We start from the raw sequence: 15,236 nt of genomic DNA, 5'->3' as shown, positions 1-15,236 counted from the left end.
GCCCTCATGCTTCACCTAAGCTCTTTATCAAACCTATGGGGGACATGCTTCACTTATTCAACCATTTCTACACCCAAAAGTCATGAACACATCACATAGAAAATAACTTCAAGAAGGTCTATCACAAACATCACATTAAACATCAATTTAAACTCATACAAATCATTAACAACTCATAAACATAAAAATCTTTTAGTTTTAAAAAGGGTTCTTGAGCTTCTTGGATGAAAGGGACCCAAGAATCAACATTTACATACCTTAATCTTTGAAAGTGAATAAATTCTAATGCTTGAAACTCCATCCGCACTTGTAATAAATAATTCTCGAAGCCCACACTATGAGGAACTTGATTCTTGAAGAAATCTTGAAGAATTTATGGATGATTTTTGGAAGATTAGGGTTCTTGATGAAACCCTAGCTATTTTCCCTTGAGAGAATTTGGAAGAGAAAAATGATGAAATTAGAGTTTTGGAAGAGGTTTTCCATATTTATAGAGGCTTCCAAAAGGTGGGAAAAGACCAAAATACCCTTGCAAAAACGTTCTAAAATTGCTGGAAAAATATTGATGACGACATCCGTGACAAGCCGTTAGGCCCGTGACGGGCCATCACGAATTATCATCACAAAAAGGGTGGATTTTGTGAGTTTCTGTAAGGCTGACGACGTCATCAGAAATGTCGTCAGAAATGTGACAGACCATCAGAAATGTCATCAGAAATGTGAAGGGTCGTCAGAAATGTCATCACACATTTCCAATCTTGACATGCTGGATTAAAATAAGCATGACGCTTTGCTCTGATATCGGTTTTGGACAAAATTAATATCGTTGCAAAGATAATTCAAAGAGATTTCATTGATATATAGTAGGTCCTCTAATTAGATATATACAAGGAGTTATAGTCGATTGAAATTGACCCAAATTTTGACGGTCACTAAAACTTGAACGATAGGAAAACTTTCAACTCGACCATGAGTTAGGAGACCTCTATGATTTTAATTCATGCTCAAATTGATTCCCACACGATTCAAAGTATTTCATACTTGGGGGGATATTTTTGAAACATTTAGACTCAGATTTTCGCTTTACCAAAATACGCTCTAAGGCTCAGACTGGAAGAGGATTTTGCGGGGCATTACACACACATCTGACTGTAACCATCTTATCCACTAGTGAGAAGGTTTCATGATAATCTAACCCCTCCTATTGGCTATATCCTTTGGACACTAATCTTACTTTGAACCTCTCCACTTCACCATTTGCAAGATATTTGATTTTGTATATCCATTTGGAACCAACAGTATTCTTCCCTTTAGGTAGATCAACAATGATCCATGTGTTATTAGCTTCCAAGGCCTGAATCTCTGAATTCATAGCTTCCACCCACCTTGCATTTTTTTATAGCTTGTTTATAGTGCTGAGGCTCAGTCAAAGTTGAGAATTTGGTTAAATAGCATTGATAAGTAGGACTCAGATTTTTGTAAGACAGGCTGTTGGCTAATGGATGTTTGCATCTCTGGTTTCTGGAAGTGTCAACATAATTATGCATTTGCTTATTCTTGTTGGTCTACTGGAAGAGGGTTAGGGCAGGTGGCAGTCATCTTGACATGTTTTTTCATGAGTGGTGCCAGGTGAAGCTGCACCAGGTACTGCAGCATTAGAAATGTTTTCCTCCTCAATTAGAGCTTCTTCAGTAATACTATCAGTAGCTATCTCAGGAAATATTTCATCATCTGTGGGGATCAAGAAGTCAGTGATATCTTCTTCAGATGAGGAAGCTTGTGTATTTTGTACTGGTGATGAAGCAAAGGGAAATGCATCTTCATGAAACACAATATCTCTACTGACTAATAGTCTCTTTGAGGTGAAATCCAGCAGTAAATATCCCTTTTGAGACTCTGAATATCCCACCAATACTGCAGGTTTAGCTCTTTTTGTGAATTTATCACCTCTTGGTACGATAGTGACATAGCATAAGCAACCATATACCCTGAGATGAGATAGCTTGGGATCCTTGGAAAACATCAACTGAAATGGGCTCTTACTACTCAGAACATAAGATGGTAACCTGTTCATTAGATATACTGCAGCCTTTACACATAGTCCCCAATACTTAATAGGCAAGTGAGACTGAAACTTGAGTGCTCTGGCTATGTTTAATATATGTCTGTGCTTCCTCTCCACAACTCCATTCTATTCAGGAGTGTGAGGACAACTGCTCTGATATAAAATGCCCAAGGACTGAAACAATATCTTATATTGATAGTTAATAAATTCAGTTCCATTGTCAAATCTAATGGTTTTCACTACTATTCCAAACTGAGTTCTAAACATGGAAATTAATATTTTAATGGCCACCATGGCCTCAGACTTTAACTGCAACAGGTGCATCTAAGTGTACCTACTATGGTCATCTACCATAGTCCAGAAATAACATTTGTTGTCAAAAGTAGAAGTTTGATATGGACCCCATAAATCTATATGGACAAGTTCAAAACAAATAGAGCATCTAGTAGCACTTGTAGGAAATGACAATCTTGTTTGTTTAGCCAGTGGACACATAGTACATTTATTCAACATATTTACATCACTAGGATTCTTCAGAATATCCAAACACTTGAGAACCTGAGCAGCAGGGTGTCCAAGTCTTTCTGCAACTAGAAGTTGAGACTTCTGCAATAAATCTGTAGGTTTTTGATCTGGACTGATTAGTATTTCCTGTCCAACCACCTTTAAGAACATACAGTCCACCCTCTTGTTTACCAATCCCCTTTACCTTGCCATTGAAGAGGTCCTGAAAGATACAAAAATCAAGATAAAAGGATACAAAGCATGAAAACTCCTTGGTTATCTTAGCAACAGAAAACAAATTGAGTTTGAAGTATGGAACAAGTAGAACATCTTTGATGACATCATCTGCAAAAATGTAAGTTTCTCCAGTGTGTGAGATTGTCACTTCATCACCTATTGGGAGGTGCAACTTGTCCAACTATTTAGAGTTTAATCTGGTACTTCATTTGAATAGGTGTCTATGTGCAGACACATGATGTGTAGCACCTGACTCTACAATCCATCTGTCAGGACATACTTTGGACAAGAAACAAGTAGTGATACCTGTCATATTTACTTGCTTCATATCTTTTGTATCTTTGCTCAACATGGTCATAATCTGAGTGTACTCCTCCTCAGTGAACGTGTGAGGCTTGGCCAGTGGTGCCCGAGTCACTTCAGGACTAGAACTAGTAGCATTAACCTGGCCAGCTACCATGGTTGGAGCCTGAGAAGCCTTGTTACCAGTATTGACAAAGTTGTTACCACTATTGTGTGTGGAGAAGTTGTTACTTCCAGTATTCTATGATCTAAAGTTAGAGTTGTAGCCTTGTTTCTTATTATTTTTCCAGTCATTTGGATACCCTACCAACTTATAACAAGTTTCCTTGGTATGACCCAAGAGATGACAGTAATCACACTTTCTGCCTTTATAGTTAGTGTTGCTTTGTCCAAAATCATAATTTCGATTCATTTGCATAGCAAGTGGTTCTGGTCTATCATTTACAGTCATCATACAAGTTGAATGTTGGATTTCATCCTCTATAAGCATAGCATAAACTTGGTTAAGAGTAGGAGTCACTCCCTTGAGCAATATCTGTCTTCTAGCATGATCATAGGACTCATTTAGGCCACTTAAAAACTGTAAAAGTCTAAGTTGACACATATGATCTAAGTACTCTCTAGACTTAGGGCAATCACAACTAGGATTTGGCACTAGTACATCATACTCACTCCATAAACTCTTCAATTTGGTAAAATAAGCTGAGATTGAGTCTGTACCTTGAGAGTGCATATTAATTTCACTATGCAATTGATATATACGCATATGATTCACCTTGTCATATCTCTCCTTCAAGTCTTCCCAAACTGCACAAGCATTCGTGGAATAAACAATTCTAGATAGCAGACTTTTATTCATAGTGTTCATGATCCAGGAAAGCATAATTGCATTACATGTTTCCTACTGTACATGAAGCTCTTTTTTATACGATTCCTTGTTGCAGGTTCCAGTGACAAATCCAAACTTTCTCTTCCCTAAGAGAGTAATACGCATCGATCGACTCCATAAACTATAATTTTCTGAACCAGTTAACTTGATTGGAACAAGTACAGCACTGGAACTATCAGATGCACCAATGAAAAGTGCATCACTTTGATCAATTTTAGATGCCATGATTGATAGGATGTAACTGCAATGTAGATCGAAATTGCGAAGAAGAAAAAACTGGAAAATAGAGATCGAAGATGTACTGAAAAAGCGATCTCAAATTGCGCAGAGAATTTAGTGAAATGCAATCGAAAACACCTTTAGTGTTGAGCTCGTGGCTCTGATACCATATGAAATAGAAGGATTGCAGCTTGATAGCTTGCAATCAAGGAGAAGAAGAAGATAAACGGAAGCTGAATTTTCATTATTCTCCCCTGAAGCTTTACAATTATGAGTCTATTTATAGACTTGAGTTAAGATGAGCTAAGAAGTGAATCATGTATCCAGTTCATTGACAACTCATTGTACCTAACTAATCATTATCTAACAACCTCTAACAACCTATACAGTTGACTCATCTATCGGCTAACTAACTAACTGACTAACTGACTAACTGACTAACTACCGTATCAGTTTTACACATCAATGAAACAGGTAGTCATATATGTGTCAGTGTATGTAGTAGTCAAAACAAGAACAACAACATAATGAAATTCCATTAGTAAAATATGAAGAGGATAAATTATACGCAGACCTTACTGCTACCTCAGAGAGGTAGAGGGGTTGTTTCTGAAAGTTCATCGACTCAAGTGTAGTAAATTCAGGTAGTTAAAAAAAATATAACAATTAAGAAGGATACAACGCAAGAAAGAAATAATAACCATCAATAAAATAGCACGATAATCGAAACACATTAAACAACAGATTATGATAAATATCACCTGCATGGATCAACACCACCTCAACATCTACAACAAAGCTCTAAACTATCACACTATGGCTAGTACGTGATTGAGAACAAACATTTGATCAACTCAACGTCAAAATACATTTTGATTCAAAAAAGTAATTACTTAGGTAAATAAAAAGATAATAAATAATTGAGGTTATGAAATTAAAAAGGACAATTTATATCTTTTTTTGTACTACTAATTCTTGATTGATCGATCCTTGCTACCTTATGGTTTATGTAACCACTTTTTATTAACATTGTTCTAAAAAAAAATTACTTTTAACAGAAAGGTTAAAAATACATCTAAGAAAAAAGGGCAGCCAGGTAATTGCTCCGAAAAAAGTTGTTTCCAAAGCTAGGATGCGCGATTTATTTTATATGTCTTCATTAATTTATCAGCTCATAGATGCTTCAAATATTATCTTTTCTCTCAAATTTACCTCCTAACAATTAAAAAAAGTACAAATACAACTTGTTAATCAATAATTTAAGAAAAAAATAGTAAGCAATTCAAAAACACATTTAACATTTCATTAATGTAAACAAAGGCAGTATTGTTCAGAGTATAACCAATGTTAAGCTTTATAGAGAATAAGAAAAGCACTAAGCTTTATACAGAATGAATCAAAATTTTCCACGACTTCAAACCAACTTGACAGCCGCGCTGTTTTCTCGATCATATCCCTACAGCATCAAGAAGCTGTGAATGTTCCGTAACAGAAACCAGTGAATTCGCGACAATGGCGCCACTAGCAGCAACTGCAGGCACTCCAATGCCAGGAAAAGTAGAGTCTCCACAGCACAAGAGTTGTGGAATTGGCGTTGAATGTCCAGGAAATGTGCTTTTACCTGCAGACAAGAATCAGTTTTATCATATAAATGCAACATTTTAGGCATAATACATAAACTAACACTCAATTTTGGTCTTAGCTGACAAGTGCAACTGACACAAAACATTCCAACTCGTACCATGTCTCATGGGCACTGGACGCTAATGTGACACATCAATTTTGAGGTGTCTGTATTCAACTGACACAGTGGAGACGAGTTGAGGTGTCCAAATGTGTATACTCAAAGTTGGAGTGCTTACTTGCTATGCGAGACCAAGTACTTGAAGTGTTTGATTATGTATTACACCTACATTTTAGTTCTTTTATATGTATATTTACCTGCTAATATAGCTGGTCCATAGGTCCCCCTATTTCTTCTAAGAAATCTTTGATGTGTTAATGGAGTTCCAACTAATTTCACCTCACACTTCTCGCGATAAAATCCTGGCCCGAGTGCTTTTTCTACAGCCTTCCACATTACCTGTCATGTAAGCCGAATCAGCTGAAAAGGGACCTCAGTATGAATACAAATTTACAGTTCTCGAAGGAAAGTCACAAATTGCAAAGATACATATAGAGAAGGAAAATTAAATTTAATGAGAGGAACGGGAAAAAGAGGAAAAACAAACATGCGATTAAAGATATCTAGAGCAGTGCCGGATGCAGTATTCAGTCACCAGGTTTTTCTGAACCCAGTACTTTCAATGAGGAACATTAGTTCATGTGTTAAAGTTCACTAAAATTGCAACAGAGAATAGATTTGAACCCATAATATTGGAAAGTGTAGCAGGTTCAATTCTAAGAATCTTAAAAATTGAACCCATAGTGTTTATATCCTGGATTCGCATTTGATCTAGAGCATAAATCAGCTACGCACAATGGCCTAACTTCTCATTTCAATGTGTTAGCTACGATCATACTAATGTGATGTGGTAAAGTTGATCAGGCATATTATCATCTCAAAAATTATGTAAATAACAAAAGCCGGACCACTATTTGTCATCCCACTCGTAGGACTATACTAGATATGTCGCCGTTGTTGGACCAATGTTTTGTCATTAATAAATAAGAAAAGAAAAGAGTACCTCGGATCTTTCAGCCTTGAGGTTTTTGTACTCATTGCTCCGGCGATCAAGACCTTCCCACATTTCAAATGGCTCAGTTCCAGGGGTATAAGCATGTAAAACATGCTTTCCAGGTGGAGCAAGATCTGGACTAAGCACGCTCGGCACAGATATCAGTACAACATTCTGATCAGCATCAACCCCTCGGTCCCAGTCATTAACTACTATATGATGGATTCCCAGATCATCAGGTATACCCTATAGATCCATTACAATGACAATTAAAGAATGGAACAAAAAGAATGGTACTAGCATAATTACCTCGAATATGACCTTTCTAATTGTTATTTCACGGTGGCCTAGTTTAGTTTATGTGGTCTTTTATTTTCAGTCCATGGAAGCGATATCCCCATTGTCACAGTCTACTAATCGAATTGCAGATAGAATTCTATGCACTATAAAGGTTTTCCTTGGTATGTGTTTATTAACAATCATGTTTCTGGACCATCGGGGGATGTTGTGTGACGGATGGAATCTTTCCATCCTAAACTAGAGATATCGGATTCAAATCCTAGGAATGAAATGCAGTGTGAGACTGGATTAATCGGACTAGTAGGTTCCGTATACCAAATGTTTTATCAACAATGCCTTGTTTTTGGACCACCCAGGGATGTTGTGTGACGTATGGAATCTTTCCTTCCAAAACTAGAGATATCAGATTCAAATCATAGGAATGAAATGCAGTGTGAAACTGGATTAATCGGACTAGTAGGTTCTGGACACCAGATATTTTATCAACAATGCATTGTTTCTGGACTACCTGGGGATGTTGTGTGACGGATGGAATCTTTCCATCCTAAACTAGAGATATCGGGTTCAAATCCTAGGAATGAAATGCAGCGTGAAATTGGATTAACCGGACTAGTAGGTTCCGGATACCAGATGTTTTATCAACAAGGCATTGTTGTGGTGTACCTTACCTCTGCATCAAAACCCAAATGCAGATGCATGAATGATTCACACTGTTTGGTTGTTTCAATCCGGTCCTGGTATGACTTCGGGACAACTTCTGGAGGCAATAAACTCAGCGTATCCCACATAGATGCATTGCTGACTACAGCCTTCTTGGCACTGACAAACTGCAACATCAAGGAATTTGGTTTTATGAATTTGACAAGGAAAAAGCACAATCGCAATAAAAGATGTCGTGTATCATTTCACTATGCATCAATAGTTTTTATTTACTCACTTGGCCACCTCTTAGTTTGACTCCAACAGCTCGACCATTTTCAACAACTATGTTTTCTACGTGACTCCTGAGAGAAATCCGCCCACCAAACTTTTGTAATCCTCGAATAAGGGCATCAACAATTGCTCCACTTCCATGAAGCGGATATTCTAGAGTACAACCTGGCTTATACCATTCTGAAAACATGTACACCTACGAAGCATCAACGATGATATTAATGAAGTTGTATGAATTAACGGTGAGAATAATTATACTTATTCCAATAAAGTAAGTTAAATGTGAGAAGGTTAAACATAAAATCAAGTACAACACTCATGAGACGTGACTAATTAATACCAGGTCTGCTTAATCCAACATATGCCAACCAAGTGAAAACCATTCAATTTATTCAGCAAAATTAGCTTGTTGTAGCCATTGCATTTGTTCAATAATGATGAAATATCTCTGATAGATGCCAACTACATAACTTACAAGATATATCTCTTTAAGGAAATATGCATGTTCCATAATTACCATTTCTGCTGAGAGTATGCCGTTAGTTTTGACTCCGGCAAGCAAGAAGGCTAGGAGATCAAGCCAATTTCGAATAAAAGGGTCTTTTATCCCCAAAGAATCAATGATATCTGAAAAGGGTCTGAGAAGTTTGGTAGCACCAAGGGCTCCTTGAGGTCCCATTTGAGCAAAAGATTTTAAAAGAGAAGGTGCATATCTAGCAGCAGCAGTGGAAAGAACACCCAAGTCCCCTCGGATAGATAGTGGAGGCAGAGCCATTGCAGCTGCTGACATTGGAAGTATTGCGTCCTGTAAAAACAAGGGACAGTAAAGAGCTCTTACAAAAGTTCGAGAGCCAGGGACTGTCAAGAAATCTCATTTTAAATTGTAAAGGAAGCATCTCCGGATATTAGAACGATCAATAACGTTAGAAACACATATAAGGGAAGTATGCAGCACTCACAAGAAGTTTCCTCCACTCTCTTGCTGAATCTGGTCCTGCATACTTCTCTAGATCCTGAATTGTGAGAAAGATTACCATGAAGCATGTTAAAAGGAAATATAACCATTCAGTTAAATGGTTTCATTAGGATAGAATCACATAAATAATACCGCCCCAAATCTCAAACGCAATGAAAATACTCTAGCAATCTATTTTTAGGTCCTCAATATTGTCTGTGAAGGACCACATGACTTAACGATTTTCAGCTCCAAAGGTTCAGCCTGGCTTTAAATAATAAACAATAGCACAAAGTTTAGCAGGGATGCAAGTAAGGATTCGTCTCAGAAAATTTCATACGTCAATACCTGCAGAAAGGTGGGAAGTACTTTTCTTATCCTTCAGGTACAACGTTTTCCTTAATTAAACTACGAACACCAGAAATTTAGTTTTGCTGTTCTTTATTGAACAATACAAGATGGAAAGAGAGAGATAACAAAGGCGCAGAAGAAGATGATGAAATTCGGAGAAGGCCCAACAGATGCCCTATTTTGACAAGCTTCATTCCAAGGTCAACAAACAACTACTGTGCTACGAGATCCGATGTTCCATATACCTTTATCCAAAAGTGAAATAGGGTAAGCCAGGTGAAGTTGTACCGATTTGTTAGTCATTAGTGTCTCACATACTTCCATAGTATATGATAGCAAAATATATTGGTGGTTGTCTCAACACTAAGAATATAACATGAAATTTGTTGGTGCACTGATGTGCCATCTGAAAAAAGGAAGTCTTACAGTCCTCGACTGTAAGCATTGTACACTAGCTCAACATCTTAAGAATCTCGACTGTAAGCATCGTACACTAGCTCAACATCTTAAGAATTTAAAATTTACAACATGAACGGTGTCTATGAAACTTGTTCCCAAAAGCAAAAGCAGGTCAGACCTTAAAAAACTCAGTTGGGCCAATGCGTGACAGGAATTCACCTTCAGGTACGTATACCATCCACGAGTCATAATTGATGCAGGGAATTGATTCACCTAATGCATCAAGAACCTGAGGAACATATCAATAAGTTGAGTTGCATTTTCAAACAAGAAGCCATACTTAATGTACAATAAATTACAGTAAAAATTTACTATAGTGAATTAGGCCAACCACGGAGTTTTTCTAAAGCAATTGAGCTGCAAATTCACTTGCGTTCTAACTGGACCTTGCATTAGGATCCAGGACATATTTGTTGTTAGACCATCTGTTCTACCAGATTTACAGAACATTGCTGCAATATTCGCATCATGTGTGTGTTACTATCATTATTGGCGACTCTTAGGTGTTCAACAAAACTCTAGAATGGACTTCTAGCGGGAGAGAAGACCAGCATATTGTCCTCGGTTTCTCCATGGATGTCGAATTTGTTAACATCTCATACATTTGTTTCATGAATAGTAGCTTAAGAATATTGATACGACAAAGAAAATACACATATACAAAGCCCTTAATTTGAGTTATATCCGCATTAGATGGATACTACATTTGGAAGGAAGGTCTAGGATGGACAAGGGAACAAGAAGTCTTATATACACTCGTATCTTTGTCCCAAAATACGCCAACTGCTTTCCATTCTAAATAAACAAAGTTAAATTAGAAAGATGTCGAGTATAACCTGTGCTAATGGATTTGCCTGAGGACCTCGTGATTGAAAACCGGAGAACAATGATGGACCAGAGTCAAATTTGTACCCTTTAATATCAAAAGAGTGAGCGGCACCCCCAGCTACATCATGACTTTCCAGTACTAAAACATCTTGGCCGTACCTAGCAAGAAGTCCAGCACAACATAGCCCACCTATACCGCTCCCAATGACAACGATATCTGCTTCTGACTTGCCTGCACATTATTCTGCAGTCACATAAACATTTTTCCTGTAGTGAGAGAACTTAACCACATTAAAATCCTACACAGGCAGATCCTCAGAAATACGGTGTTTTCTTCCAATGGAACATCAATCTACACTGACGTCCATATTTCATAGATTAGAAAGTGCATACATGACTAGTTATCATGTCCTCCCAATACCAATCTGTTGTACTCTAGCATGAAGAGAACAATTTCAGTAGACGTTAGAAACTAGGAACTTACAACATCGAGAACTATCGTGGTTACATTTTTCATTTTTTCAGAAAACAGTACTCCGTTTGCCCCATATAATTCGATGGAACATAGAATTCAACAATGCAACTATATTTTTCCCATCCAAATGCACTTGGCACTTTCAGCTTGTTGAGTGTTACTTCCACCAATTTTCAGAACTATCATTTTCCTTAATTTGAAGTTCACGTATTTTCTAAATCTATGCTAAATTTACTATAAGTTGAAATTTACTACATGCAAAGATGATAGTCAATATTTACTAGTGTTGCACCGGTTAACAAAGGAACAACAATTAAGAAATTGTTCAGTCAGTCATTGCTTAATCTCATAATTGGAAGGGCACATAAGTGTGTTGAAGGAGTTCATTTGAATCCCCTTATACACTACAAATACGGTAGAAACATTTTTTTGTACATGTCAATTATTGTAATCTATAGATATTCAAGTTTATTCAGTGAGATAAGCATCTAGTACCTCCTCGAACTATGGACAAAGTTGCTACGACATACTCCAGCTTTACAGGGTACTCCTATTATCCCTGAACTCAATTTTAGCTCATTTTTGTCACCCTTTTGTGCTGACATGACAATTGTATTACATAAAATGAGGGTCATGCCAAAGGTGCCACGTCAGCTAAAAAGGTTGAAAAAAGGTGCCTCGTTAGCTAAAAAGGTTGACAAAAATACGCTAAAATTTAGTTCAGGGATAATAGAACTCCCGTGAAGTTAGAATATATCGTAGAAAATTTGGTCATAGTTCAAAGGGGTACTAATGCTTTACTCTTATTCAATCACTATGGAAGTTTACTTTTTTTCTGAATCCCCTTAAAGTTTTTAGTTCCTCTACCGGAACTAGGTGTTGTGGTGTCAAATTAGCCCATGAAAATATGATCGATCTAAATCGCGCATTCATTGACGCAACCCATTATGACTAAGTCCAATTCAACTCATCCAAAAGACAGACTGATATGTAGGCCAAATTGATAACCTTACTGACATATTTTAATTTTTTTTTGTTTGATATAACATTTTCTTTTACCAACTCCTTCCTGGAGCTCCTAATGCATGGGTGACTCGAACCTACATCCTTAGTATTAGTATTGGAGGTGGAGGATGCTTAGCATCCGAGCAACCCTTCTTTTTCTTTTGGCTTATTTATGCCATCGCCATTAAATGTTTGATTCACCTATTCCACTGTCTTTACAAAAAAGTTCATTTTGCCATTATTTAGCAATGATAATTTTGCAAAATCATTTTTGACGCATGACCTCTTATTAGAAGTTCATGTCACGAAATCTAAATCAACCAATATTACTTAAATCAAAATAAAAAATCATACCCATAAAAACAAAATCCGACACAATAGTTTAATTTTTATTTTTAATTACTCCGATTTTTATTTTTAATAAGTCCAATTTTTATTTTAACGGTGCGAATCAAATTTTATTTTCATGTTTTCAATTTTTAATTTTTATTTTAAGTAATATTAGTTGATTTGAAATTGGTAATGTGGAATCTAATAAGAGACCAAGTGGCAAAAATGGCTTTACAAAAATCACCGTCACAAAATAATGACACAAATAAACCTTTCTGTAGCGATATGACATAAATGAGTCAAACATTCAACGAAAATAGCATTAATTAGCCAACTTATAACAAACGACATAAATAAGTCACTTCTAATTATTCGATGACACATTTGAGTATATTTATTTTAAAAAACACAATATTCAAAAGTACTAATACTACTTTCTTAAACTTATACCGAGTCAAAATACGTCAAACAAATTAAAAGAACACGGAGTATTAGTTAAGTGAACATTTGAGAAATCAACGCGACAAGAAAAAAAATATAGCCATACCTGAGATGGATTGCTTGGAAGGAATGGTAGAAGAAATAGAGACTTCATTACGTATCAAGAATTTTTGTTTTCTATTATGGGAGTTGATATTGAAAATTGGAGAAAATGGTTGATATTGAAGAAACCTCAAAGCCATTTGAATATTTCATGTAATTGGAAGCATAATATAAAATGTATAATGCTAATATAGTAGTAGTAATATTATTCTTCTTGTGTAGAGATTTGTTGATATTTGAATTGGCTAACTGTCCACGTTCTAAGTTTCTACACCACAGCTTAATTCCCTCCATTATCTTTCTCTTTTTAAAAGGAAATATTTTTATATTGTATCTTACATAACTTAACTAGTTGTGTGAGGTTTCTTAGAGTTTGACAAGTGGAAGGTGGGTCCCATACTTTATTTTGAGGTTAAATTAAAAATAAAATAAGTCTCTTAAACAACTTTAGTTAAGTTTTTTTTCGAGACAAGCATTCAGTATCTCTGAAGTTTTCATCTATGACCAAAGTTACTACAATGCATTCCAAATTCACAGGGGTTTTTACCTTACCCCTGAACTTAATTTTAACGTATTATTGCTATCCTTTTATGCTGACATAGTATCTTTATTACATAAAATTGGTGTCACGTTGGCTAAAAAGATTGATAAAAAGTGTCACGTCAGCTAAAAAGGATGACAAAAATACGCTAAAATTAGGTTTGGGAGGGAGGTGGAGAGGAGGAGGTAATAGGATTCACGTGAAGTTGTAGTGTGTTATAGCAAATTTGGTCGTAGTTCAGAGGTACTAAATTCTTTACTCCTTTTTTTTTTTTTATACATGGGAGTTTATTTTATGATAGATTAAAAGGGGTATAAAAAAGTGAATATATCCTTAACCTCAATAATTACAGAGTTTGAGCATAGACAGCTCATACAATTCGATCTAAGCACAAAATAAATCAAAAAGGTCTCTTAATTCTTTAACAATTAAGTTCATAAAAAGAGAAGCACGTTTAGTAGTAAACAAAATGTTCAGTCAAGATAAAAAGTAAAAGAGCCTTTCTCGATTCGAAATCTAAATTTAAGTAGAGAGTCTTTAATGTCATTCTTTTTAAGTATATATAATTTGAGTGGTCAAGTAACAAGTTAGTAGCCTCATTGAAGAAAGTGTTTCTTCTAGTACTCTCCGATAAATTTGCGAGAAGATCAGTCATGATATTGCCTTCACAATTTTTGTCACCTTTTTTGCTGACGTGATATTTTTTTAGCTGACGTGACAACTTTGTCATGAGCTCCATTTTTATGTAATAAAGGTGTCACGTCACCACAAAAAGGTGATAAAAATACGTTAAAATTGAGCTCAACCTGTAAAATTAGAGTTTATCATAGCAACTTTGGCCAGAGTTCGAGGAGGGTACTGAATGCTTATCTCCGTCTAATATAACCAATAAATCCATTTTGCTCGTCTAATGTTCTATCCCTTCATTTAAATAGAAAAGAAAAAAGGTTATCATCATTAAGCAGGGGTGGACCTAGATTATTTTTTGGGTGCTCCGACATTCAGTAAACTCGACGCGGAATAGGTATAATTACGTAGAAAATATATAAAAATAGAAATAAAAGATATAAAAGCACACACTATAATAAAAAAATTGGCTTGGTGCACTCGCATTTAGATTGATTTTAAGATTCTCCACTAGAAGGAACATCCCGATTTGAACCTCATTGAGGCAAATTTTTACTTTCTTTTAGCTTTTTAATTTTTTAAGCACCTACACTTTTTAAATCCTGCTCCGCCGCCACTGTCATTAAGGCAGTAGCAACGATTAGAAGAGCACATCTAAACATCAACATCAAGAAAGTTTTATCAACTATTAATATATGCAACACAAAAAAGTGCACTAGACATTAAAATGGCATATATATAAAAAAGATTGCAATAAACTCTAAAAAATAAAATAAAAATAGCAAAAATTACAGAGATCGTAACTCTAGATGTGAGTTCCTGCTAATTTCTTTCTCCTTTTTTTATAGTTTCCGTCGAATCTAACATGTAAAGTTTGATAATATTTGACAAAGAATAAATATATTGATTTTTACAAACTTCTAAAGGATCAAAATTGTCCAATGTATATTTAAGGAATTGTTTTGAATTTATTATCGCAACAATGTTTACGCAA

The 15,236-nt window shown here is 35.8% G+C and overlaps 1 protein-coding gene across 1 annotated transcript; it reads right to left on the bottom strand.

The window, feature by feature from the left end:
- Window positions 1–5,498: 5,498 nt before the first annotated feature.
- On the bottom strand, window positions 5,499–13,349 carry LOC107848237 (prolycopene isomerase, chloroplastic). Its single transcript, XM_016692946.2, has 10 exons — window positions 13,079–13,349; window positions 10,730–10,953; window positions 10,012–10,122; window positions 9,088–9,141; window positions 8,646–8,933; window positions 8,133–8,324; window positions 7,864–8,022; window positions 6,905–7,141; window positions 6,159–6,300; window positions 5,499–5,838 (listed from the first exon to the last, which is right to left on the bottom strand). The coding sequence occupies exons 1-10, from the start codon at window positions 13,212–13,214 to the stop codon at window positions 5,666–5,668; spliced, it is 1,716 nt and encodes a 571-aa protein (XP_016548432.1). The 5' UTR covers window positions 13,215–13,349; the 3' UTR covers window positions 5,499–5,665.
- Window positions 13,350–15,236: the final 1,887 nt, after the last annotated feature.

Source organism: Capsicum annuum, chromosome 11 (genome assembly GCF_002878395.1).
Source record: "Capsicum annuum cultivar UCD-10X-F1 chromosome 11, UCD10Xv1.1, whole genome shotgun sequence".
NCBI lineage: Eukaryota > Viridiplantae > Streptophyta > Magnoliopsida > Solanales > Solanaceae > Capsicum > Capsicum annuum.
This window is presented reverse-complemented; position numbering and strand designations above follow the sequence as displayed.

Bases quoted from the DNA above. Each gene is read 5' to 3' on its own strand.
- LOC107848237 (XM_016692946.2), bottom strand. From the start codon at position 13,214: ATGGCTTTGAGGTTTCTTCAATATCAACCATTTTCTCCAATTTTCAAT. The intron at 8,325-8,645 runs GTAATTATGGAA...GATGCTTCGTAG, and splicing joins GCATACTCTCAGCAGAAATG to GTGTACATGTTTTCAGAATG. The intron at 6,301-6,904 runs GTACTCTTTTCT...CTTACATGACAG, and splicing joins TCAAGGCTGAAAGATCCGAG to GTAATGTGGAAGGCTGTAGA.